Source organism: Phaethon aethereus (assembly GCF_964289735.1).
Source record: "Phaethon aethereus genome assembly, chromosome: 23".
NCBI classification, from domain to species: Eukaryota; Metazoa; Chordata; class Aves; order Phaethontiformes; family Phaethontidae; genus Phaethon; species Phaethon aethereus.
In genome coordinates, this window is record NC_138599.1 from 807,141 (window position 1) to 833,154 (window position 26,014).

Here is a 26,014-nt window from a genome sequence, read left to right on the forward strand (position 1 = left end):
GCCTGTCCTCTCAGGAGCTGCGATAAGGGATTCCAGCATGCAAGTCACTAAGTGTATTAAGAAAATGAGAATGAGGGAGAGCATGGGTGGAGAGGGTAGAAAAAAGTGGAATTTGTAGAAGGCGGAGCTGAGAAGCTAGCTTTTTGGTTGTAAAGATCAATACCGTTTTGCAGTCTGTCTCCCTGCTTTACCAGCATAGGAGGATGTGCTCAGTGACACATGGGGCTATGCTGGCAGCCCTGGGCAGCTTCATTTCGGGATCAGGGTTTCCCAGTATGCCCATGGCTTTAGCTGAGGAGGGGTGGCTCTATTGCGTAGACCATCTCCACAGCTTCCTCTGGTATTTCTAGAAATCCAGGATTTTGCACGGGAGATCGGGATTGACCCTGAGAAGGAGCCAGAGCTGATATGGCTGGCCAAGGAAGGCATCGTGGCCCCGTTACCACCCGAGTGGAAGCCCTGGTGAGAGCTGTCAGCAGAGTCCCGTTGGGTTCCTGGCCTCCCCTGCCCTTCCCCTGCCGTGTGCCGCCCACGTAGGTGGCAGGGTCCCGGCTGGCGAGGTGGGGTAATGCTGCCGCAGATGTACTTCCAGTGAATGGGGAAGTGTCGTTCTCACTTTCCATGCGGTTTTTGCCAAGCAGCCAGGATATCACTGGGGATATCTACTACTTCAACTTTGCTAACGGCCAGTCCACGTGGGACCACCCCTGTGACGACCACTACAGAGAGCTTGTCATTCAGGAGCGAGAGAAGCTGCTGGCACGTGGCAGCCTGAAAAAGAAAGAGAAGAAGAAAAAAGAAAAGAAAGAGAAGAAAGACAAGAAGGAGAAGCAGTCCCTGAAGCGACCCACAGTGAGTAGACTCTGCTGCTGGGGAGGGCTGGCTGGAGGGTGAATGGGTGACTGTGAATTAGAGGGTCTGTGCTGTTGCTGCTCTGGGTTCAGAATGGCGATCCCCTGACAAGCGATCCTGTCCAGCAGGGTTGGCTGAGTTTGGTGAAAATCCAACAGAAGTGGTGTTACAAATCCACAGTAGTAGGGAAGTTTTCCTGTAGAAGGAGTGGGGGTGCCACAGCCCTGTGATGCTCTTGCTGAGAAGGATATGGCATAAGCCTTGGTACCAGCCAAGGATGCTGGTGCTCAGCCGCAGGTATTCAGAGCGCTGGAGAGATGTCCTTCCTTGGAGAGGCCAACAAATAGTGTTTATACTGTGTCCATGCATGTGTTGCTGTGATACCCAGATGAGGAACACAGGTGTAGATGTGAGAGGTTAGTCTGCGTTGCTGTTGGTATCTGCAACAAGCATAACCAAATTCCCTTTTTGAAATAATGAGAGCGATAGTAATGAAAGAAAATGCTGAAAGTGAAGTCTTGAGGCTTTCTGAGTTGAAGAGGTCTACGCCTTGAGTGACAACGCAAGGCACAATCTTTTCCCATGGAGATTTCTCTCGTGTGCGTAGATATAACTTCAAGTGGTCAAAAATTTACGTGCCTATTTATACAAGAAATTGTGTATTAAGTCTCTATCTCTACTGTAGATAGATAAGGGTAGATATAGTTGCATGTTAGTTACTTTCTAATATTTATCTACTTAGGAAATGCAGCCAGGGATGCTTCCTTCAACATCCCTTTGCCAAGTGCTCTCTGTCATTCTGCCACCCGGGCAGGAGAGGCCTGAGCCAGATCCAGATAGCCAGTGTAGAGATGAAGGCTGCCTTGAGGAAGGCCAAGGGAGACCGTCAGACAGAAGTGACTCGAGGAGAGTATTTGCAGGCACGTGGCCAAATGAACTGTGTCCCTTGCTTGTTTCCAAGTTCAGCAGACCATGCCAGACCTTACCTGATGGGGAGGAAGTTTTAGGAAAAGTCCCCTGTTCTAGCAGCCTGGATGTAGACATCCACCAAGACCAATATATGCCTTTAGAAATGCAAGACAAGCTTTGTCTTGACTCTTCTGACTCGCAGTCTGATGATTTAGAGGTTAGGACACCAGCACAACCTCTGTGTGCATTGGAGAAATCCTGTTCACAAGACTTTAAGAATGTCAAAACTCTAGTAGAGGCCCTTGAATACAAAATCCTACTCCTTGAAGATGAAGCGCTGAAAGAAGAGTGGAAGATGAAAGACTTGATGGACAAGTGTGGCCATAAGCCTGATCATCACGCCTCGGTCAGAGGGAAGTCTACAGGACCGGGTGGGTGTGTGCAAAGAAGTCCAGATGTATTGCAAGCCAGAGAAGAAGAAAGCTTTTACTGCAGGAACAATGAAGTGAATCTTTCTGATGCCAGTCCCACAGATGACTGGAGCTGGCAGGAGACGGCTGATCTTCCATATGCTGAGGAAGAGCTGAGATCCTATGGCAAGGTATCTGAGAGTAGGAGTAAGAGAAAAGTTGAAGATGAGTCTTTGGTTCAAGCTATCAGGCTATACAAGAAGCATGAGACCATCAGCAGACCTGAGAGAGAGGGTTTAAAACTGATGGAAGCAGGAGCATATATAGAAGTAGCTGGTAGCGATGGTACGCTAGAGAGCCGCGCTGCAGTCCCTCAGGGGATCGCTGATATACTACCCTGCTTCCAAGGGGTAGATGTGAAGAGAGGAATAGATGCGAGTCTTCATTCTGCAGTGGATCCTATATCAAAACCTGCCTTTTCACCTGCTAAAGATGGCCGGAGAAAGGATGAAGGAAATGGCTTGGTATCAGAGTGTGATACCAGCGATTCTGCTCGTTCTCATGACGATAATGCACCCCGGGTACTGGGAGCGAGCCATCACTTCTCTCCACACCACGAGTCTGGGAGACAGAAGGATGTGCACTTCGTTGCAGAAGAGACTCTCCTGCCTCGTCTGCTCCTGGGGTCATCCTCAGCTCAGATGCCAAGTCCTGCTCAGAAGTCGGAGAGGGAGTGGGGCTCCGAGGATATGAAACTGTGCCGCAGGCCAGAACCCCAACGCCTTAGTCTTACGGTGGATTTCTGTGGGAAATGCACTGCCCAGAAGTCTGATGGTGCTGGAGTACAAGCAGAAGCGACAAGAGCAAGCGGAAGGACAGATCAAACCCCAGGAGTGCGGGGAGAGAAATTTGCGGCAGACTTGCAGGTTGAGTGCCAGGGGAGCGGCGGTCTCTGTCCGTGCGTGAAAGCAGAGGCGACCCAAACCAGAGAAGCCATGGGTAGTTGCAGCAGACTAGAGGTTGGTGAAGGAGCAGGTGGGAATGAGGTAGGATTAAGTCTTTTGTGATGGCCCTTCCATTCTAAACCCTTCCGGAGAAGCGAATGTGGGATTTTGCTGCTAAGCTAAGTTTCAGGAGAGAAGGGGTGAAGACATCTTGTCAGAGGGCATGTGAGCAGATGCAGCATTGGTCTTAGTGTTTTCCCAAAGCTCGGGAGGTAGCTTGATGAAAGAACCTTGGTTTGTGACCTTCCTCACATGGCAAACGCCGCACAACTCGTACTTTTAGTTTTGCAAGGGCGAAGGTGCCTTCTCAACTGAAAAACAGATGTTGGGCAGTAAATCAAGTGGGATGGCAACCTCAAGTACAAAATCATCTGTAATTTGGGCTCTAAGGCTCTTTGTAGTAAGCACACTGCAAAGTTGGTGTGTTTCCCTGGAGATCCCACAGTCTAAACTGAAGGGGAATAGCTTATTCAGTTATTTTTAGCTTCATTTTGCTTGTTGGATCTCAAGTCCCAGAGCGACCGAGTTGGTTAAGGTGATGTGACAACCATAAGGCAAAGCCAGCTGTCAGGCATCCATGTCTAGTACCTTGACAAATAGACTCTGTTCCCTTTTAAATGAAAGGAAAATGGGAAAAAGTTTGAATGAACTAGCTTTCTGGAACAAGGAGTTACAGTGGTTACAGGCCTTTCTTTTGCAGCTGGGTGCGGTACAGACTTGTCTGAGCACAGTTCAGTTCTTGGGTGGCTGCAGCTGAGGCTTTAAGACACCAAGGTAGCTTACAGGTGCGGTGACCCCATCTGTAAATGTAACTTTCTCCTTCCTCTGACTGGCTGGATCATTTTGTTGTGTTTTGCCTAATTTTTTTTTTCCCCTCCATTGCTTATAGCAGGGTCCTGCCCTTCACTGGGAAGAATGTTCCAGGTTGTTTTGTCTTTGTCCATAAGTAATTGCCTCGATTTAATAAGAACTTCCCAAATTTTTTTTTTCTAGAGGAAAAAAAGTGAGCTGAAAGGTCACTGTGTGTAACATTAATGAGTTGCTTGGCTCTAGTTTTGCTGGTACCCAGCTGCGACTCCACCAAACCAGTAGCTCGGGTCCCTAATTACCAGCATGTGGTGGTGCTCAGTTAGCTGGTAAGGACTGTGACTATATAAATATCAGCTAAACTGCAGATTATCCTGAAAGTTTTAATTAGCCTGATGGAAGTGAGTTTATCTTTGAAGGACAGCTATCATCTTCTGCTCCATACCCATAGTTAATGGCCATCTGCAGAAAATGAGTAGTTAAGCCCAGAATGTGCGATTTTATTCTGTTGCCGTTGCTGCGGCAGCGACTTGGTGGAAGAAGGTTTGCCGCAGATTCTTCTCCCTCTCCCCACCCCTCGGTGTGCAAGCGAATTGTGAGCAACGCGCACGCGTCGCCTTTGCCCGGAGACGTGACCGTTCCGTTTGGCTTGGTGGGATTCCCCACCCGAGCGGTCTCGCCTTGCGACGGGCTGCGCGGCTTAAACTAGAAGCAGGCGTATGCCACGACTGTCTCTGCAGCGTGCCGGTACGGCCCAGCGCCGCCGCTTCAGCAGCGCACACCCGGATTCGGCGATGGGTTCCTGTGCTCTGTGTCTGCCCAAGATTACGGGCTGCAAGCAGAGTGAATTCTATGAGGGGAGGCTGTGAATTCTATGAGGGGAGGCTGTGAATTCTATGAGGGGAGGCTGTGAATTCTATGAGGGGAGGCTGTGAATTCTATGAGGGGAGGCTGTGAATTCTATGAGGGGAGGCTGTGAATTCTATGAGGGGAGGCTGTGAATTCTATGAGGGGAGGCTGTGAATTCTATGAGGGGAGGCTGTGAATTCTATGAGGGGAGGCTGTGAATTCTATGAGGGGAGGCTGTGAATTCTATGAGGGGAGGCTGTGAATTCTATGAGGGGAGGCTGTGAATTCTATGAGGGGAGGCTGTGAATTCTATGAGGGGAGGCTGTGAATTCTATGAGGGGAGGCTGTGAATTCTATGAGGGGAGGCTGTGAATTCTATGAGGGGAGGCTGTGAATTCTATGAGGGGAGGCTGTGAATTCTATGAGGGGAGGCTGTGAATTCTATGAGGGGAGGCTGTGAATTCTATGAGGGGAGGCTGTGAATTCTATGAGGGGAGGCTGTGAATTCTATGAGGGGAGGCTGTGAATTCTATGAGGGGAGGCTGTGAATTCTATGAGGGGAGGCTGTGAATTCTATGAGGGGAGGCTGTGAATTCTATGAGGGGAGGCTGTGAATTCTATGAGGGGAGGCTGTGAATTCTATGAGGGGAGGCTGTGAATTCTATGAGGGGAGGCTGTGAATTCTATGAGGGGAGGCTGTGAATTCTATGAGGGGAGGCTGTGAATTCTATGAGGGGAGGCTGTGAATTCTATGAGGGGAGGCTGTGAATTCTATGAGGGGAGGCTGTGAATTCTATGAGGGGAGGCTGTGAATTCTATGAGGGGAGGCTGTGAATTCTATGAGGGGAGGCTGTGAATTCTATGAGGGGAGGCTGTGAATTCTATGAGGGGAGGCTGTGAATTCTATGAGGGGAGGCTGTGAATTCTATGAGGGGAGGCTGTGAATTCTATGAGGGGAGGCTGTGAATTCTATGAGGGGAGGCTGTGAATTCTATGAGGGGAGGCTGTGAATTCTATGAGGGGAGGCTGTGAATTCTATGAGGGGAGGCTGTGAATTCTATGAGGGGAGGCTGTGAATTCTATGAGGGGAGGCTGTGAATTCTCTCTGCTTTCAGCCTGTAATCTTGAGCAGAGCACAGGAACCCATTGCTGAAGCGGCGGCGCTGGGCCGTACCGGCACGCTGCAGAGACAGTCGTGGCGTACGCCGGCTTCTAGTTTAAGCCGCGCAGCCCATCGCAAGGCGAAACCGCTCGGGTGGGGAATCCCACCAAGCCAAAGGGAACGGTCACGTCTCCGGGCGAAGGCGACGCGGGCCATTGCGTGCGCGTTCCTCAGAGGTGAGGACGTTGGTGGTTCCCAGGGCTCTTGCTGCCCTTTGAAAGGAAGAAGTGTGTTCGAGCGCTCCTTAGAGATGTGCCGCAGCAGAGCTGCTTTCTGCTGCCTGTAACTTTTCCACTGGTGCAAGGTGAGGAAGCAGCCTGTGTTTGGATCTAAAAAGAGACGGCAGTTGCAGCTTGTGGAGAGTAGGAGGCTTCTTGCCATCGGAGCGGTTTCCGCTTTGTGCTGCGCAGAGTAGCAGGGCAAACAGAAGTGAAGCTGCCCAGTTTGCCTTGGGTGCGTGATGTTGGGTAATGAGCCTCCCCTGAAGGGTGCTTTGTGTGGGTGCCTGCAGGTGGGTGAGCTAGCATGGCTGTTGTTCTCTTGCTGCTGGAGTAATGCCTGTTTATTTTCTGCATCGCCTTGCTGCTGGAAAGTAAATTACCGTATTTGGGCGAGCCTTTGGAAGACTAAATGCGTGAGTAAGTCAAACTGCTGTTCCTCGCACGTCTCGTGCTGGGAGTGGGGTCTCACAAGCAGTTTTCCAGTGGTGGTAGGTTCAGTATCGGCAGGCAGCGTTGGCGCAGGGGAGCGCTTTCTCTCCTTCCGCAACAAGGAGCGTGAAGTGTGCGGCCGTGCTCTCTTATCGGTGATTCCCTTCTGCGTGCTCCAGCCCTCAGGCACCCTGCTCGCACCCATCCAGGCGCCCCCGGGGAACCTCGCTCCGCTGCGTGGCCTTGCGGCGGCTCCAGCCGGCATCCTTCGCGGGTCGCTCAACTCGGACGCGGGAAGCTCGGTGGACTCCAGCCTCATGGGCAAAGGAGGAATGCAGGTAAGGCTCCGCAAAAGGCCACAGGCGTGGTGATGCTTTGGAGCTTAAATCGCAGCATTTGTGATCTCTTGTCAGTTTTTCAAGTACTTTTGTCGGTTAAAAAACCCACTTTCCTACTCTCTTTCACTACATTTCTTGTCTCTTGCTATTTCTGGAGATCCTAGTGCTAAAGTGGTGGTGGTGGTCTTTCTTCTGTTATGTGTAGCATCTCAAAAGAATTGTTTCAAGTACTTTTGGGGCGGGAAGTCTGAGTTCATTTCTAGTAGAACTTTGATTTGTGTCCAAATAAAGCCTGATATACGGTACAGATAATGTAATCTGAAATTTTTTCAAATAATACTTTCATTCAGCTATTATCTGCTGAGATTAAAAAATGAAAAGAGCAACTTTCTGGATGAACCTAAGACTTACAATCACATGAAATGATTGTTTACAGAACGTGCCCTTTGGGTCAACAAAGCGAACGTGTTTCAAGTGGTAAGAAATTGAGCCTTTAAAGGGAAATTAAACAATAGATGTGCAAAAAAATATACAAAACCATCTTCACTGAAGGCTCTCTTCTTGCTCAGTTAAATCTTGCCGCTGGTGATTTCAAACATTTTGTTTTATTAAGGTCTTGACTGAACCGGTGTTCTGAGGCATAGGGTAGGTTTTGCAGATCTGCTTCTTTAGGGTGGGAGCCCCTTTGGCGTAAGGGGAGCTGTGGCCTCCTAAAGAACGTCCTCTCCCAGCTGGCTGTGGCCCCACAGGACGCAGGCAGCGGTGTAATCCCGAGCGCCTACTCGCAATTCAGCAGCTTCCCTGCCGCTGGCCCGTTCCCGTGCCGCTGGGTTTGCATCCCCCCTTTCTCTTCAGCTGTCCTCTGACTTCCCTTTCTTTCTGACCTCGCAGCCTGCGGAGACCTGTAAACCCACCAGCCAGACCAAGAAGTTGCTGGGCTTGGTCTGCGAAGAGGAGAGTTCCTTGAACACGGCGGCTCTGGATAAAGGCAGAAAGGAAGAGGAAGAAAGCGAGAATGAGGTAGTTTGTGTGCCTTGGCTCTTAATGCGTGTCGGTAACGACAGAGCATGAAGCCTCAAGGAATGAACGACTGATGCTCCCCTGGTAATAGCTGCTTGACCGTGGTTGCTCCATTTGACTCTGGGTCTTAATTTGCGCTGCCTTTCCTCTGGGTGTTTGGTCGCCAAAAAGCATCTGATGGGGTTTTCTGATCGTACTCCCTATAAGTCAGTCTGCCACAACGTGTTTCCAAAATGAATTGGCCGTAGGTGTATTGCCTCTGTGTATTGCTACGGCTCTGCTGCCGTCTTTCACCGATTAGGAACCCGCAGTTCCTCCTGGGTGGGCTGTGGGATTTCAGAGGTCAGAACTCAATTTTGGCCAGCTCTTTTTTTTAAATACCTTTAGAGTCTCCGTGGGACAACGAGGCTGTTCAAAAACCTGCACATGGATGTCAGTGCCCTGGGAGGCAGCTTTGACTCCGAGGTAAGAATGTGGGTGACATGAGACGGGCAGGAGAGGAGCTGTGGCACTACCCAGCCTGTGTGTGTATCAAAGGCAGGTTTGTGCTTGAAGGAGAATGCTTGCTGTTCGGTAGATGAGCTTTGAGAGCGTTTTTGCACAGTGTGGAGCTTTCGTTCATTCTGAATGAAGAAAGGGAAACTTAGAGCTGCGTAGATGTGATAGGCAGGCTGGAAATCGGCTCTTCCAAGGAACAGCGGAAAGGAGAGGGGCTCTGATCGGAGAGGTGCCACTGTGCTTGCTGTGGGAGGAAAGCTTGTTGAGGAAGAGGTGCGGTTTGCTTCCTCATTGCTTTTTTTCAGTGCGTGTAGCTTATTTGCAGCTGAAGACACAACGGTGTCATTGGGGAGAGGACATTCTGGAAATGCCGTTCTTGCACTGTCGCTCAGTTTGACAAGAATCATAGAAACATCCCCGTGGAGCGCATGCGGCCGCTTCTCCGTGGCAACCTAAAACCTGTTTTCTTCTTGCACTGCTGATAAATTCCATGGCTCAGACACCAGGCACCAGCCATGAGCTAGTAAACACGCGTGTCCTTGCGCAAAGATTTCGCTTTCCCTGCGGGCGTGCGTTCTCTGCCTGCGCTTTCTTAGCGGTGATCTGGCTTAAGATGACAAGGGCACAATGGGACGCGCGTTGCAAGCAGCTCTGGTGATTCGGCCCGACTGTTTGCACTGACATTAATCCTTTCTTACCGCTTTGAAAATTCTGTTCCGGTATCTGAAAGGCAAATTAATTTCTTTGGAAGCGTTTTACGGTATTTCCCTTATCCTCTTCACAGTGTACAAAAATTAAGCTGTAAAGTACTTTGCTGGAGAACCCATTCACAGTGCTGGGCAGAAACTGTAAAGGCTTATGCTAAAGTGGATGTGAAAAAGGCCTGACTTTCTCATCTCCAAACAACAAGCAGCCTGTTGGGGCTCAATTCATCACTGAAATGTTAATGCGTCCAGGAACAAAGAGCTGCCTTGGCATTTCAGTGCTGTGGCAGGGCTTCAGGAATCTATTTATGAAATGGTAACTGCTGCCCAACAGCCAGGCTCTCTTAACCCAGATAGGCGATATCTTAGTCCAGATAAGATATTGGTGCCCCACTGGAAAATTATCGTTTGCTTGTAGTTCCATGAGATGGCAGTAGAAAGGCATTCCTAGGAGCGAGCCTCAGCCTGCAGCCCGAGCCGTTCTCCAGTTGCCCTACAGAACGGGGACGAGGAAAGGATTCGTATAGCAAGCCTTACTGGGTGGAAATCGAAGCAGTGATAGGGGGGAAAAACTGGTTTCATGTAGGCTGTGGAGCAGGATTGAATACTTATATTCAGAGGAAATAAGCGTGTGGTTTCAGTGAATTGCTGAGATGTGAGAGTGGAGGCTGTGTTGAAGATGGCACAAGCGTTTGGGAGAGAGGGAGGAGAGATGAGAAGAAAGGTCGTGCCCTTCAGTGGGCTTTTCCTCTCAGTGGAGCAAGGAGTAAGTTAGCTGGGGAAAAGGCTCTGAAAACGAAACCCAAGTGAGGAGCTGGAGAACTTGAGGTGTGAGGCTTGTGTGTAGTGGTTAGAAATGTGCTCTTGGAAAGAGGACTTTGTCTAGGCAACTTGGTCTGCTTGGCTACTCGTGGGGTTAGCTACCGCCTGAACCCAGCTTGCTTGCCTCCTGAACGGTTGCTGCAGACACGTGAGACTGCTCTAAAAGACAAAAGGGCTTTGGGATACTGCAGCATGGGGCAAGAGGACGACAAGGTGTGGAAGCGGCTCTGGGTGCCTGGGGAGAGGGTCCCACGGCAGCAGACGGGCTCCCCCATGCAGTGCTTGCAGCTTGGGCGGCTGAGTACTCTGCCTTCTGTACCGGTCTGTCGCTGGGTGAATGCCGGGAGTCACGGGGCCCTTTATGTGGGGGAGAAAGAAGCCATGCAAGGCTGCTTTCCCAGGTGGAGGTGCGTGAAAGGGAGCGCCTCTGTAAATCACCACTGTGCGATACAGCTGGTGCGGAGATGCACGTGCGGGAAGCAGTGCTGCCGGTTCCCAGGAAACGCAGGCGTCCGTAAAATATCGGCGCCAGGGTGACTTGCGAAAGGGGAGGAACGGCTGACGTGTTCGCAGCCTGGCGCTCTCCCGTGCTGGGGGAGCGTGGCTGAGAACTGCGGTAGTGAGCCACGGCTCGCGGGGCGTCCAGAGCTGGGAAGAGTCTGGCAGGACAGGCTAGCAAGGTGACGGAGCTGGAAGAGCAACAGCAGTGCAGCATGCGAAGCGTGAGCAGCTTGTTTGGGAACCCGGGCCTGTGAGCTCCCAAGCAGAGGCTGGAAAGCTGTTCAGCCGGAGAACTTTCCGCTCCAGGGCTGCGTGCAGGGGGTGACCCGTCACAGGCAGGGCAGTGACCTGTCACAGCGGGTCACCCGACCAGCTTGGAGGGTGGTGTGAGGATTCTTTGCTAGTGGATGTGTTACCCACCCACTAGGAGAACAGCAAGGCGGATGAGGAAAACTGTGGCAGCCCGTTAGCTGATGTCTCTGAAGCTGATCTCCGGCACCGAAGGAGTTCTGCGGAAGAAGCCGGCAGCCTGAGAGAGGTGATGAGTGGCTCTGACATCACAGCCCTGCTTGCGTGATGTTACTGAAGCTTTGCATGCAGTAGGCAGCTTCTAGTGTTGTGGTGTGGATCTGATCGTTGCTTGGTTTGTTTCTTTTGCTGGTATCGCACACATGGAAAGAGGGGTAAGCTTAAAAACCATGGGCAGATGCTACCCAGGTGAGGTCTGGCAAACCTAATCCTCTCTCTGTACGTTTGTGCCTGAGAACAGGCTGAAATCGGGGAGCACATCCAGCTTCCGAAGGCATTCTGTATGCAGTATGAGATTTTTTTTTTTCCCCTTCTCTTCTTCCTCTTAAAGGTGGAAAGAATGTGATACTTTTGTGGTAGTCTCTTACGTTCAACCTGTTCAAGTCCAAAAACTCCTGTTCCCTGAGAGGAGCAGGAGCCAGTTTTGGTGGCTGCTGTTCGTACCAGCTGTTCATCTCTGGATCAGGTGCCTTTCCAAAACCTGGTCCCATAGGTATCGACGTGCTTTTCTCCAGACTCACGTCAATCGCCGGAAGTCTGGAAGTAATGTCTTTGGTAGGCAGGAATTTCATGTCGCTCAGCTGTGTCTAAAATGTGTTACAGCTTGTGAAAAGATCAGCTGAAGCCGATAATAACCGGACTGACTCGTGCTAGCTCTGAAGTCCATAGAAAATCTATAGTCTGTTTTTGCAGGAGGAAACCCTCCCTCCTCCTCCTCCACCTGTGTGTCTGACCTGGCATAGTTCCCTCTTCCAGAGCGCCGCGTTTGCGGCCGTTAAGGTGTTACGTTAACAAAAATTTTGTCCGAATCTGTCCTTAAAATAGGAGTCTACCAGATAAAGACATTTTTCTGGGATATTCTAGTAACTGAGGTAAACTTGCCTGGAGAGAAATCTCTTTGTGTGCGCAGGGTTATTGGATACGTCGGTATGTTCTGTGGCGAGTTGTGCCTCTCAAAGGGAAATATCTGAACTGTTTTGAAGCGGAAGAATCCTGACTGGACTCATATGGCATATCTCTTCTTGGGCACTGTCGGGTGTCCTGGAGAGAGGTCCTTGGGAAAACTCTAAAACAAGCCTGTCCAAAAGAGAGCACAACTTCCCAGATGCCTGATTTGGGGATCTGGTAATCCCCAGGTAACAGGAAGCGTAGTGAGGACTCCTCCACCGGAATAACCCTGAAGACGTGCCACTTGCGCGTGTCTTTTGTGGGTTCTGGAATCAAAAAGTTAGCGAGGCCTTTGCGGAGCCTCGTGTGGCTGGCGGCGCGCTCGTGAACCTCCGCTGAGCAGGCACCGAACTGCAAAGGGGCCATCAGCTTTCACTTACTACTTTGCGAGTCGCAGGTGAGGCTCTGAACTGCCGTTTTTTGGCAAGTACCCAGGGATTTGATTTCTCTGCCCTCTTCTCCAGTCTGATGGATGGCTCGCTCAGCCCTGAGAAGGGGTCTCAGACAAACGACGTGCTAGGAGACGTCCTTTCAGTCTGCCCCAGCTCCGGCTTAAAGCTGACAGCATTCCAGTTGCACTTTGATAAAAATACATCGTTGAAGTATGCGGTCTGTGTATGGTCCACGCCGTACACACACTGCAGCTAATATTAGACAAGACACTCTCGCCGTTTCGTTAATGCTGCGCTAAGGCGTGCTAGCAGACTTGAGATGAGGGAACCTTTTCGTGTCGCCTCCTGGCTGTTGTGCTTGTTGTTGTGAGTTTTGTGGGCCGCCCCGCTGCTGGGAGAGGTAGTCAAACCTTTGGGTGACTGAGCTTTAATTGGGGATGGTTCTTCCCTGGGGCCAGTGGGTTCCGCTGTTTCTCAGTCTAGCGTGTTAGCTAGTCACGGTCTCGTTCTGAGCTTGAGCGGGGCTTAAATCAGTGCCTGCCCTCGAGTTTGTCTCGCTAGACGGTGGGATGATTGCATCCTGCTTACTCTTCTCTGGTTACAGTTTCAGACAGAAGTTAAATGGCCAGTAATGCCATTTCTGCAAACTTCCATCTCTCACTGAGCAGATCCAATGCGGCAGCATAAATGGGCGTACTGCAGAGCACGAAGGGTGCTCCCAGGGGCTGGTGGGCCTTGCAGCAGCTGCTGCTAACTTGTATCTGCTGAGACCCTGTGAATAAAAAAAGCAACAGATTTAAAAAAAAAAAGTCTGAGCCCAAGAAATGAGTATGTTTTTCTTAAAGAAGTTTGTTCTCTTTTGAGAAGGGCCATATGGAAAGAAATCAAGCTGGTCTGGAAGTCACCCAAAGCTTTGCCATTTTGCTTGCTGTAGGAGAACCCATGCTCTTTCTGATCCCTGCATCCTCCCAGAGAGAGGGTAAAGAATGCTGTAGCTATAATTGTGTTTGACTTGCTGCCTAGAAGGAGTCTTTAAAATCAAGACACACTGAAGAAGGGCGGGAGTCTTCCTTGGATTCTGACGCTGCGTGCCCTCCGACTCCGGTTCAGGTCCTTCCTGGAGATGCTGACAGTAGCCTGTCTGGCCAAAACAAGGAGGACTCCGATGGGAAACTTGCTGGGAATGAGCAACTGGGCAAGAAAGATGCCGAGGCAGAAGGTGACATCTCAGCTGATGAGCTGCCACAGTCTCTGGGGGAAAGGAGTGCAGCAGGGGCAGATGTGCCTGGTGGTCCTGGGCAAGCTGGAGTTTCATCTCCGGTGGCAGAGCCGGATCAGCTGGCAAGCCTGGCTGCCACCCTCGACACCGTCTCTGTTGATGAAAAGATAATGAATGAAATGAGGGAAGAAGCAGCAGCTGATCTGAAAACAGACAGCAGGCTGGATGCTGGCCAAGTAAGAGACCTGGGTGGGTTGGGTTTGGTGGGGAAGCCGCTGTGGCTGTTCCCCTTGCTTTGTAAGACCCTGATTCAGGAAAGCTCTTGGAGCACTTGCTCGTTTTCCGTTAAGTCGGCATGAGCGCTTTCCTAGTCAGCAGGGGGGCCCTGGGGGGGGCACAAGCGCTCCAAATTCCCAAATCGGCATCTTTAGCACCGAGCTAGGAAATCGTTCTTTTAATATGTACACAAAGTGCTGTCCAAAGCAACCGACAGGCAAAAACCCCGAGCTGTGACGTGTGTTTCGAGTCTTGGAGAAGTAAGTCTCTGCTCTCGGTGCTGCCATCTGCACTAAGCAAGCAGGTTTTATAATGAAGTTCGCACCAAGCCCAGCTGTCCGCGCTGCTTTGTTTCTCTCCTTCTGTTGTTTCTCTCAGCTTATGCAGAGATGGGGCAAAAGCGTCAAGTGAGCCGCCAGCTGCGATATTCACAGCTCTGCGGAAGGATGCGACGGGGAGCCGTGAGGTCAGAGCCGGGAAGGGCGATACCTCAGGGCTGGCTCCAGAGCTGTGGCTCCAGTCTGCCCAGCATAGTACCTTCCAGTCTGCCCACCGCTGCTCTAGCGTGCTCTGGGAAGAGAACTGGCACGCAGCTGACTGCGGTCAGCTCAACCAGGGCATTTGAGTGCAGTCCCTGGCAGGAGAACCACGGAGAAGCGTCATAGGGTGCAGAGGGGTTCGTGGCCTGGCCCCTGCAACTGGGGTGCCAGACAGATGTGCGCTATCCGCTCCTCTTTGGTGTCTCCCAGAAACCTGGGAATACGAGATCTGATAAACTGTTTCTTTCCAATCTAGCTTCCTTCCTACTGATTTGGATGACTTTTCTAGTTTTGTTGATGTGCAGTGTCTTTAAGAAATGAGCTGTAAAACTGAGCCTGGAAAATACGCTCTGTCCTGAAGAGCTTCAAGTTGAAAGCTTTGCTTTTACGAAGCCTTGCCTGCATGCTTGCTCTGTGTGTCTGGGTCGTTCTGCTGAACCTCCCCACGGCAGGGCTATGCGGGCGTTCGCAGCGAGCAGCTGGGTATTGTTTCCATGATGGCTGGCAACATTGGAGTCCTTGCTGTGATTAGGCATGACAAGATGTGCTTTAAAGCCCCTCTGAGATCACGGTACTGTTCTGTGTGGCTTCACCCGTTTGTGTGGTGGGCTGGGGAGTTCTCAGAGCTGCAGAGATCCTTGCAGAAGGAATGGAGGACAGGAACCAAGTGCCCTTTATCGGGGATATTTGAGGAGCGCTTCTCTGCCCTCCCCAGCCCCGTCTCCTACCCCTGCCCTCCTTCCTACAGTCCTTTATCTCTGTGAAGTGGTGGTGTGTGTTTTTCTGGTGGGTCACACCCTTAGTCTCTCTCCCGTGACGTTCCATCACCTTTTCTTCCCTACATTAGAGAGGCCAGGCTTGTCTTCCCAAGTATGTGTTGTCCCCTCGTTGGAAACGCCTGGCTGAAGCTCCAGGGCTAAGATGTGTGCAGGCTGTAACGCGTATCTTCTCTCAGCTTTCAAAGGCATCAGAGACCAGCGACTGTGGGGAGGACTTGCAAGTCTCTCGCCGCTCGGACCGTGAGCTGATTCGGCCTATGGTGAGTCACTAAAAGCTCCTTGTCCCTTGCTGTGGGCTTCGCGTTCCTCTGGGAAGGTGCAGCCGGTTACTGCTGCGCGCACCTCTTGCGGTCCAGCTACCCGACTCCTTAATTGATAAGCAATGACCTTACAGCCGTGGCTCAGGCCGGCAACATCATCCTGCGCTTAGCAGGATGACTGCGGGTGAGGTAATATCCCTGGAAAAGTAGGTCACTCGGAGCTGGGACTGTGCTCGGATAATTGCAAAAAGGAAAATAATAAGCAATGTAGAAATTATGCTTTAAGGGACGTGGTGGCTTTTTCTAAGGGGAGTCTGTATGGCCGGGAGACCTGGCTCCTGAGGGTCCCAGAGGGGAGAAACGTGCAGGAGAGCAGCCCTGAGCCAGGGGGGAGATGCCCATCAGCCTCTCCTCGTCTCCACAGGAAAGTGCCGTTGCCATCTGCCAGTGGGAGCAGAGGCAGCATGGCCAGCAAATGGCTGAGAATATCATTATTTATCAGCGTGAGTACAAGCCTGCGCGTTGGCAAGTGGCTGCCGCCTCAAACAATACCTCTTGTAGCGCTCGCTTGTGGGCATTTGTGCATGCAGATGCACGCGCTCCGTGTGTGCAGCCAAGTGTGAGGACCCCCGGAGACTCTGCCAGGACCGAGAATTATCTCGGAGAGTGAATGGCTTGTGGGCAACTTGCAGGAGCTGACTCTGAGGGGGAGATCTCAGAAAATCTGCAGCGGTATCATAAACGAGAGCAGTGGAGGCTGGGGGAAGATCTGCCGTTCGCTTTGGACGTACCACGTGTCACCTCTGCCCGCTGCGGTGGGTGCCGTGGAATCGCGTGCTGGTAGCACGGCGGCTCGCCGCCCTGCGTACCCACCGTATCCTGGTGTGGCATCGCGGTCCCCCGGCCTCGCAGGGAGACTTTCCCTGGGGACTGTTGGGGAAGGGAGCCTCCGCGCCGCATGCTGCCAGCGGCCAAGCCCACGGGGATTCCTGATTTATTGGGCACCCCGTCTGCCACCGTCCCAGCAGATAGCTCTGCGCAAACCACCTTCCCTGCCTGCGCCTCTGCAGCTTGGGAAGGGGAAAGACCAACTTGCTGCTGGCCGAGCCCCTGCCCCAGCCATCTGTCTGCAGTGCAGATATGGACTATGCTTGGAGGTGGGCCTGAGTCTTGGTGTAGCCATCTCCTATGTCCTGTAAAATTTTCTGATTGTTGAAGTATCTAGCACTACGGAAGACTCGCTGTCCGTGGGTCGGTGAGTGTGGGTTCCAAGCTGTGTTAGGATTTTGCTCTCGTCTCTTGGCATCTCTGGCAAAACCTGCACGTGCTCACCAGATGCTGATCTTCTGCTTTCTTCTTTAGGACTTGGCTTTCCAGAGTCGGCTTTCTGAGCAGGTGCTGGACGCGGGGGTTCTGTCTCCTGTTTCGGCTGGCCCCACGTGCGAGGTGAGCGCTATAGACGCGAGCAGGGACCGATTCGTGAATAGGCAGGGCGCAACACTGTAATGGGGTGCGCTAATGGCAGGATGATGCCGTCGGCACAAAGGCTTTGCAGGGGCAAACGGGATTGACGTGTTAAGTGTCTGGGATTAGAGCGGGGCTGCTCGTGCGTTGTTCCTCCTGTGGAGAGGAGAAGCACGAAGAATGTCCTTTTCGAGTAGAGGTGGCTTGAGGGGTGCATGCGTGCAAGCTCACGTGTGTGCCTTCCCTGCCCGATACAAGCGTGGATCAAGCGTAGCTTTCCTGGGGAATGGTGTGAAGCAGAATCTATTTTTCTTTCGTGAGCGTATACTTGTCCTTTTCTTTCTCTTAAGCAGATGGAAAGCATTCGCGTAACAAAACGATAGTACAAGTGGGAAGAGAAGGAGGTTAACTCCCTCTGACAGATTTTGGTTTAGGGAAGCTTATTTTTAAGCATCTGGCTGTCTTGCCTGCTTTCGTGTCGGGCTGGGGGGGAAGTAGGCTCCTTCCAGTGAGTCTGGCATGTGAAGGAGCACATGTATGCATGCACATGCTTGTGCTTCCTCTATCACATTAGCCCAGGATGTAGCTATGATCGGGCAGCTCTGACTGCAGAGGATTGCTGTGCGTCCGGAGGTTTTAGCCTTGTCTCCTCAGCATGTTACTGAGTTGGCTTCCTCAGCCCCACGTTCCTACTGAGCCCTCTCCCGCATTGTCCCGGCTTGTCGGCGCGTTGGCTGTGAGAGCGTGGCGCGCGGCGAGGCAGAGGGTCAGGCTCCAGCTGGGGTTTACTCAGCCTTGCTCTGATTGTAAGTGAGTTGATCAGCTGCGCTGGAGGAGACCTTGAGCGGCAAACTCGCCACCTGTCCAGCAGAGAGGAGCAAGCCAGTTTGTAAGGTTGTGTCTGGAGAATCCACCTGTCCTCTTGTGCCTCATAATGAGCATAATCAGATGTGAAGGGAAAACAAAACATACGCCTGCTGCGTTCTCCCCCTCTGCCTCTTGCCGCAGCCGTCGCTGTGCATACAAATGCCTTGCTGGAGGAGCCGCGTTCCGAGTTGATTACAGCCTGGTTTTGAGGAGAGAGGTGGATTTGAAATGGTGCCCCTGCAGAACTGCAGCTCCTCTTCCGTGCCGGTAGACAGAGGCTAGTCTGAAGTCAGACTCTGGCTCGTAGGAGCGTGTTTACTGCCACGTAGTGAGCTTGCCTCGCTTTGAACATACTGGCAAAATACGCTCTTTCTAAAAAAAGACCACCTCTGTCAGCTGCACGAGCACAGCAGCGGAGGCTTTTGGTTAGTGTGTGTTGGCAGAGGCTGTGTGGGCATCTTCCTGCGAGACCTGGCGACTCCCCTGGCAGTGGGGAGGCTGCTCCTTTCGCCTTTCTCTTCACAGGCACTCGAAGTGCTGGCATCCCGCTCCGCCGGCGCTGCTGCGTGGGAGGGTGACGCCGGTGGGGAGCTGGAAGCAGGCACGCGATCTAAGCTGATGCGTGCCGGAGACCATGGAGATCCTCCTGCTGAGCTCCCTTGGGAACTGTGCTGTGCAGGGGGGAGGAGACAGCCTATTCTCTGTCATCCTGCTTTCCCATGGCCACAAGACTGGCTTTGTACTGTGAGCGTGTGAGGTTTCCGCTGTGGGATGCAGCCGGGCATTGAAGCAGGAGAGAACGCCGCTTGCAGTGCGGGGACTGCTGGGCATCCTGAGGCAACGGGAGGGGTGAGGCTCCACGGTAACTTCACGGGCAACACTTGAAATCAGCCCGCGTTCCCTGCAGGCCAGTGCTGTCTTCACATCAAATGTGTCCTGAGATTCCTGCAGCCCATGACTTCTGGGGAGGCACTGCCCTCCTGGGAAGGCGTGCAGGGTAGGAGTGTGGCCCCGGCCCTCCGCGGGGGCTCAGCAGCATTACCCTGTGACTGGTTATCCCCGTTCCCAGGAAGATCTCCTCCTCCATCTGTCTGGCGTCTTTCCTTCCGCAGGCAGCAGTGACAGAGCCCCTCTTGAGCCGGAAAACGTTTGCTGAGCTCCTCGGTTCTTGGGAATTGAAGCCATTATTTACAGTGGGGCAGGAGGGAGGCTGAGGGGGAGCTGCCTGGGAGGGCTCTGACCAGGCTGACGTGATGGAAGGTGACAGCACTTGCAGGGAATCCTGCTGCTGCTTGCTCTGCTGCACATTTGCATGAATTACTGCTGGTTTAATTCTGTTTTATTTTGGCCCTGCTCCACAGTCCGCTCTGGCAGGGCCCGGGCTGAGCTCACCTGCTGTTTCCGTGGTCCCTGGGAACTTATGAATGGGCTGTTCTTCTAGGGACCAGAAGCCCTAGCAGGGAGGATGAGCCCTGGCTGCTTTCTCACGTCGGGCTGACAGCTTGAGGAGGGAAGTTCTTCCCCTCCCCAGGTGAACTGCGCAGCCGCGCGCTTGCATGCGCGCCTACTGCGGGCACAGAGGTGCTCGGTAGCTGGCAGGTGGGAAAAGGAGCAGCTGACTATTTTATGCTCCGATATTTGCTGTTCATATTTCAAGTAGTTACTAGGGCATAAATAAGCCAGCTGAAGTTGCTCGGTGCGTTACCAAGGGGGCTGGCTTTCTTAGCAGCAGCCGCACGGGCGCGTGCTGGAGCGAGCAGTCGGCAGTCCCTGGGTAGGTGCGACTGCGTGTACGCCGCCCGTCACGCCCTGCCCGAGAACCAGGATGCGAGGCAGGACCGAGTCCCGTTGTGATTCCCATCACACCCAGTATGTCTATCGATTTGCTTGCGGCCACAGCGTGCGCGCCCTTTCGCTTTTGTGTGCGACACGCCTGTTTGTTTTTAGGATGATTTTTTTTGTTCTACGCTTTTTAGGGAGTTTAGTGTTACTTGGACATCCAAGGTGATCTTCGGGGGGGGGAAAACCAACCTGTGTCCAAAGTGCTGAGTGCTGGCAGGGTAGTTGACCTTCTGTACTGAAAAAACAACCCCGAGACCATAACCTGGAGAGCTGAGCTCCCAGGTGCCTCGGTTGTGCCGCTGGGACCGTTCCTGGGATGTTTGGAGACCCTTGGTTACCTGCAGGAGAGGAGGCTGGCACGTTCAGCTGGGCGCTCTGGAGCAGCCGGTGGCTGCTGTTTGGTCCTCAGTGCCGATGTGCCGGACCAGAGCGGTGCTGCCCTTCGGAGCCGCTCTGAGGTCCTGTGAGGCTTTGATGGTGAAGGAGCCGGCAAACTCCTCGCTGTTTGCTTTTACCTGCAGGCCCAGGAGCTGGGAGAAGAGGAAAAAGACCAAAGCAAAGCCAGTATAGAGGAAGAGCAAAGCAAAAGAACAAAAGCTGCCGAGAGGTATGGTACAAACAGGGCAACAAAGGAGGTGTAGACAGCTCTAGCTCCGTGTGACTTTCCTGTCTTGTCCACCCCTGCTCTGCTCTGGTCACTGTAACGCCACTGTACAGGTGTCCCTTGTAGAACACCCTGAGATGCCAGAGCTGCTCCCAGGCCTTTTCCACTCAACCTCTTGCTTCTCCTGCTGCTTCCTTAGCACTGTCTCAGCAGATTTCAGCTTTGTTTCAGTTTCTGGCTGGGTAGGCAGCAAAACCGCCTGCCTTTCACTTCCTTGTGACTGCCCCAGATGTGGAGCTGGCTTCCGTTTCCCTTACAGCTATCTGACTTTTCTCACTCTAAAAGCCACGCTCTTGCCGAGACGGTCTGAACCTGTTAACGTTGCGTGGTGCGCCCTGTGGCGTTTAACCGTGGAAGAGTTGGCCACCGGCCGTTGCCCGATGACAGGCCTTTCTGGTTCCAGGGCAGCGCCGGTCCTGCTGGGCTGCCAGCTCTGCACTGGGCAGAGCCTGTAGCTGGAGGCTCCTCGGGCCAGCCTGGTGCCTGTTACTGGGAGCAGGAGAGTCCAGCTGCAGGGTGAACAGTTCTCTTCTGCTCCCTTCCGTAGAGGTGGCCCACAGCAAGTCACTGGCTGCCCAGGGGTGAGCTTTAAGCTATTTTATGTCCTCGTACATGGATAACTCGCTTGAGTGTGCCAACTGTTACCCCAAGAGCCATGCTGCTTTCCAGACCCGTAGTCACTGCGAGGAGTAGACGGTCCAGGGGAGCTGTTTTCAGCCTGTTTGTGGAGACTTGTTTAAAACAGTTGAAATACTGTGCTGAGCAGGGAGCTCTGTGCTCTCTCGAGCCCCTCCCCTCCCTCTCAGAGCTGCAGCATGTGGCATTTATAGACGAATCGTGTCAAAACTCTTAGCCTCTGCACAGAGTTACATATACTCTGGGGCACTGGGAACCAAGAAGCTGTTGCCTGTGCCAGGAAGACTTGTGAACAGAAGAAGCTGCAGTCCATCTTAATGACTGGCTGCATGCACTTGGGTCTTGCAGCTTTGTTCTTAGAGGAGCCGTTCATGTGAACGTCCCTGAAAATGTGTTCTGCCTGCAGGAATTGTCTCCTTATCGCTTGGTACCTGCTTCCCAGCTGTACATCCTCTCTTCCTCTCTGCCTGTAAAGCAAGCTTGTGCTTGCCTCTTCTCTCTGTACTGCTGAGATGAAGTAGGACTGTAGATGTAAACATGCCTGCCAACGTTTCCATCTATAATGTGGACAACAGTGAGAGGCTGACTTATCCTGGGGAAATTCTCAAAGGACTTGGGGGGGGGGGGGAATAATCCAGGGAAGGGATTCGGCATTTTGAGACTGCCGCCTCAGCTGCCTGTTAACCTGGCAAGGCTCGAGGTGGTGTGCATGGTTTGGAGCTGTGCTGTGCCTTCGGTAGCCCCGTGTTGGATGAACGAGTCCCGTTGGCAGACATGGCTCGGGGCCCGTCTAGGTCAGCTGCACATCCCACCTTCCCTCGGTCTCATCCACCTGCAGCAGCCGCTAGAATCTGCTCCGTGCTGATCTGGTCTTCTGTTACCTTTTTCGTGCTGCAAAGTGAGGGGGATCAAAGTGCTTGTGAAACACCAGGCGAGAAGCGTTTTGCTTTAGAGAATCCCAAGCCGGAGGAGGCCGTGGCCCAGGAGCTGGAGGAGGGATCGCCGGATAGCCTAATCGATCCGGAGGAGCTCGCTGCCCTGCAGAAAGCGTAAGGGCTTCGCTTAAGTCCCCGGTGGTGTAAGCGTAACAGCTTTTGTCCTTTTGTTCCCCTTTGTGGCGTTGGAAGTTGGCGTGTGAAGTCAGCAGCTAGGAGACGCTGTTTGGTGGGCACAGCAGGGCTCGAACATCTCCGAGCAGCTGTTTCACGGGCGAGAGTGCCAAGTGAACAGTCGGTACTGGGGAGGGCGAGGACGGCGGCTCAGCCCTTGGGGTCTGTGGCACAGGACTCCACGGGGCGGAGAAAGAGCCGTTTGCTTTGTGCTTGGAAAAGCCTCTTTCTTATCGGTGTCGCTAACGAGGCTGTAAGCGTTCACGCTCCTTTGATAAATGCTTTCACGCAGGCTCCTGAGCTCACTTGCCGAGCGGTGCTGAGGTCGGGGGGGGGGGGGGGAAACAACAAAAACCCGACAAATCACCCCGCTTTTACAGTCCCCGGGAGCGCCGGTTGCTGTGAGATAGGGTCAGAGCGCAGGACGGTAGAGCTCGGGTTCCCCGCAGAAGGCGACGGTCTGTCGGCGTACTAAATCGATGGCCTTTGCAGATACGTACCCGCGGTGCCGCTGCGGGAGAAGATCTCGGCGGAAGCGATTGCGCTGGCTTGCTTCCTCTGTCAAATGACAGACCGGCACGCGCAACTGGAAAAAACAGGCAGTGCGAATCGGGGCCAAGTGGCGGAGCAGCAGCCTTTGATGTGGAGACCGGCACAGTGTCTCCCTCTTTCTTGGGAATTGTGTCGGGGGGGGTCGGGGGGGTGTTGGCTGGATCTCTTCTTAAGCAAGAACTGGGGCAAAAGGAAGAAAGTGATAAAAAGGTGGAAGTGGCCGAAATGCTTTGCAGAGCAGCTGATAAATGACACCGTCTGTAGGCATCTCTACATGCTCTGGGCCAGCTGCAGTGTTACAGGGGAGCACTAGTGAAGCGGGATTTTTCCAGAACCCAGCTACTCTTTCTGCTGTCTTGTTAATGACCGCATAAGCGACCTTTTCTCTTTTGACTCAAGGCTGTATTACTGGGGCTGTTATTTCCCTGATTCCTGGTGAAACGGAAGTCCCTCTGCCTTACGCTAGCAGTCTTGGAGCACGAGGAGACCTTGCTGCTCTAGCTTTCATGAGCGCAGAATAAAATTTTTTTTCCTAGAGTAATCTTCGCTTTCCCCTCCTTCCCCTTCAGTCGCTCTCAGACCTGATAATTTTGCTGCACTCTGTCTGACAAAGCTTAATCAGGAACAGATTGGGTTTGGGTTTTTGGAGCGCTTGGAGCTTTCCGTTGCCTGGAGCTGGCAAACTCCCAGCACGCTTCAGATCACAATTGCAGAAAGATACCTGGTCCGTCAGAATCCCTGGGCTGAAAACAGGTACTGACGGCATCTGCTGCTGTGCCTGGCAGCCCTAGCCAGGTTTTCATAGCTACCAGATCCTTCGTGAAGCGAGACCATGTTGCCCTCGCAAGGTGAGCTCTAGTTGGCCAAAATAGGAATTATCCGGGCCCCGAGTGCTCTTAGGGCTGGGGTTAATTTATTGGTCAGAGTTTCTCTGGGAGTCAGAGTGGTCCCACCAGCGGTGCGTGGGGCGTCCCCAAGCTGCTACCTGAGATACCACACTCCTCCAAAACCTTGAGCGTGTGCTCTGTGTTCCCCAACAGCCTTGTAAAGGCTTTCCCGTAGCAAGCTTGTGCCCTCCACCCACCTACACGGCCGTTCCTCGCTGCCTGCGAGCTAACCAGCCAGGGCTGCACAGCAGCCTGCACGCGGCCGCGGTCTGGGGCGGGTCCTGCGGGTCCTTTCCCTTCGACAGTGAACCTTCTAGAGTAGGTGGCTCTGAGACTCTTGGTTTGGAGTTGATACGGTTTGGGGGATGTCGCTGTTCCTTTCACCTTACTCAGTTTTCTGTCACCCTTTTGCCAAAGGAGCTTTCTCTTTTGGTAGGCGACCAGAGAAGGAAACGGAACACGAGTGGTCCTTGAACCAGCCTAGCGAAGAATCCCTGGAGGGAATGGCCAAGGAGCTGGAGACAGAGCTTGAGCGAGAGAAAATCCATTTATTGCAAGCCAAGGAGGAGAAAATTCAGCAATTCCAGGAAGAGATGAGGCAGCAGGAGGAGGAAGAAGCTGAGAAGCTTCATCAGCAAAAAGAAAAATCCCTCAGGTACTTTCCTTTTTCACTCCATCTCCCCTCTATTTCTCCTCCGAGCCTTTCCTAGCTGTGATTTCAGGGCCGGTGGCCACAGGCTTGTGCTGTTACAGGCCACCACCTTGGAAGTGGTGCTGCTTGGCAGAGCTGTGGGCAAAGGAGGTAAGAACCAGGCTTCTGCGGAAGAGGAGCGCGAGACTCTGCCTGGCACGGAGCAGCCTGTGCGTGAGGATCCGCACACCGCGAAATGAGTAGCGGTCTGCTGTCGGTGCTGCATGCAGAGAGCACAGTGCCTCAGGAAAGCGCTCTCCGCTACAGAGGAGAGAGCATCTTCCCATCTCATGCAAGACAAGCTCCGATTCGGTACACATGCAGCTTTCAGAGCTCTGAACCTGTCTCTTATGGTTAACCTGGGAAAAGTTTCCAGTTCAGTGCTTGGAGCGTTACCGCCTGGCAGAAGTTCAAATCCTGGGCTAAATGGTGGTAACAGGACTGGAAATTGGAGCGTTAGAGGAGACGAGGTTACCCCAGAGGAACTATCTGAAACTCTGGAGCTGTACGTTTTATAGAGGGACTTCCAAACAAGACTTTAAGGAGTAGAGCATGGATGTTGGTGTGAAACCCAGCCAGTGCATGAGGCTCTAAGGGCAATACGGGCAGCGGAACAGCCCTGGGAGCTGTGTCCTCACCCTGGGGGACTTTTGTCTCGGGGCTCGTATTTTATTTTGAGTGGCTTTGATACTTATGTTCTCAGCATGCTGAGCCAGCCAGAAACGGTATCCTGATGTGGGATGTCATGGGAATGCTGTCTTGGGTGCGAAGGAAGACGGGAGTTGTACCTGAAGGGAAAAATGCCTATGCAGTAATAAAGCAGTAGTAAAAAGGGTGTCATATGAAAATACAGAGCTTACGGATGCACTAATGCATCCAGGTACCTTGGCTGGCAGCCTGCTTCCGTCTACTAGGAGCTGATTTCATTTACCCGGGGCGGGGGGAAAAAACCCACAAAGAACCAAATGCCACCTATGCTAATACTTTAAAATGCACCGCAGAAGTTGGATGCTCGGGGGCTGCGTCTCCCGTGCCAGCAGCCAGGTTCTGAAGGTATGGAGGAGAATTAATGGTCTGGAGCCCTGAGAACGCGTTGCTCGGGCAGGCATGGCTAGTGGGAGCAGCAGCTGATCTATAGGCCTTGGGGAGGCGATTTGAAGATATTAAAGCCTCCTGAACCTTTTTTCTTGTTTTTTTCTGGCTGCTAATCTCTCAGGACTCTGAAAGAAGATTTGGCAAAGGTTTCTGAGGAGGAAGAGTTGCGTGTCAGAAAGGAAGAAACGGAGAGGCTCTCAAAGCTGCGAGCCAAGATCACCTCGGAGACCAAGGCAGAGAAGGAGAAGATAAGGTGAAAAGTGTTGCTGCCGCCCCTGGGGACGTAAACTCTGCTGGTTTGGGAGGGAGGCATCTCGCATGCTGCCAGCAAGCACTCGGAGGGGGGTGCTAGCCCTCCCGAGCCTCCCCTAGCTGGTGCCCTGCCTTGGGAGCAAGGACGAGGCCCTAACGACGATGCTGTACGTGCGGGGGAGCTGTGTCGATAGAAGGCAAAAGTGATGGACCATAACGGTATGAGCTCCGCTGCCTTGGAGCTGATGAACTTTTGCTAAAGAGACATGTAGTCCGTAAGTGTCCCGAAGAGCGATGTTGCCATAACGTGGGACCAGGTACGGCTCTGGGGCACGTAAATGAAAGAAACGGTGTCTACAAGGATAGCTGCTCGGTTTGGGTGGATGTCCCTGTCAAATGGCTCTTCAGGCCGGTGAAAACAACTGGGCAGGCAGAGAAGGCAGACCCTGGAAAACTTAGATTGTGTTATTTCTCTTTTATGTATTTGA

The 26,014-nt window shown here is 52.7% G+C and overlaps 1 protein-coding gene across 1 annotated transcript in view; it reads left to right on the forward strand.

Annotated features, from left to right (window-relative positions):
- Positions 1–26,014, forward strand: part of CEP164 (centrosomal protein 164) — a gene marked incomplete at its 3' end in the record, with an annotated part of 37,881 nt that overhangs the window by 94 nt on the left and 11,773 nt on the right. Inside the window, exons 2-15 of the mRNA XM_082009853.1 lie at positions 351–462; positions 642–852; positions 1,595–3,217; positions 6,823–6,981; positions 7,873–8,001; positions 8,389–8,466; positions 10,954–11,064; positions 13,418–13,849; positions 15,384–15,467; positions 16,830–16,913; positions 20,162–20,247; positions 21,840–21,989; positions 23,925–24,143; positions 25,396–25,527. Coding sequence (XP_081865979.1) covers positions 351–462; positions 642–852; positions 1,595–3,217; positions 6,823–6,981; positions 7,873–8,001; positions 8,389–8,466; positions 10,954–11,064; positions 13,418–13,849; positions 15,384–15,467; positions 16,830–16,913; positions 20,162–20,247; positions 21,840–21,989; positions 23,925–24,143; positions 25,396–25,527 — 3,610 coding nt within the window. The remainder of the gene's footprint in view (positions 1–350; positions 463–641; positions 853–1,594; positions 3,218–6,822; positions 6,982–7,872; positions 8,002–8,388; positions 8,467–10,953; positions 11,065–13,417; positions 13,850–15,383; positions 15,468–16,829; positions 16,914–20,161; positions 20,248–21,839; positions 21,990–23,924; positions 24,144–25,395; positions 25,528–26,014) is intronic.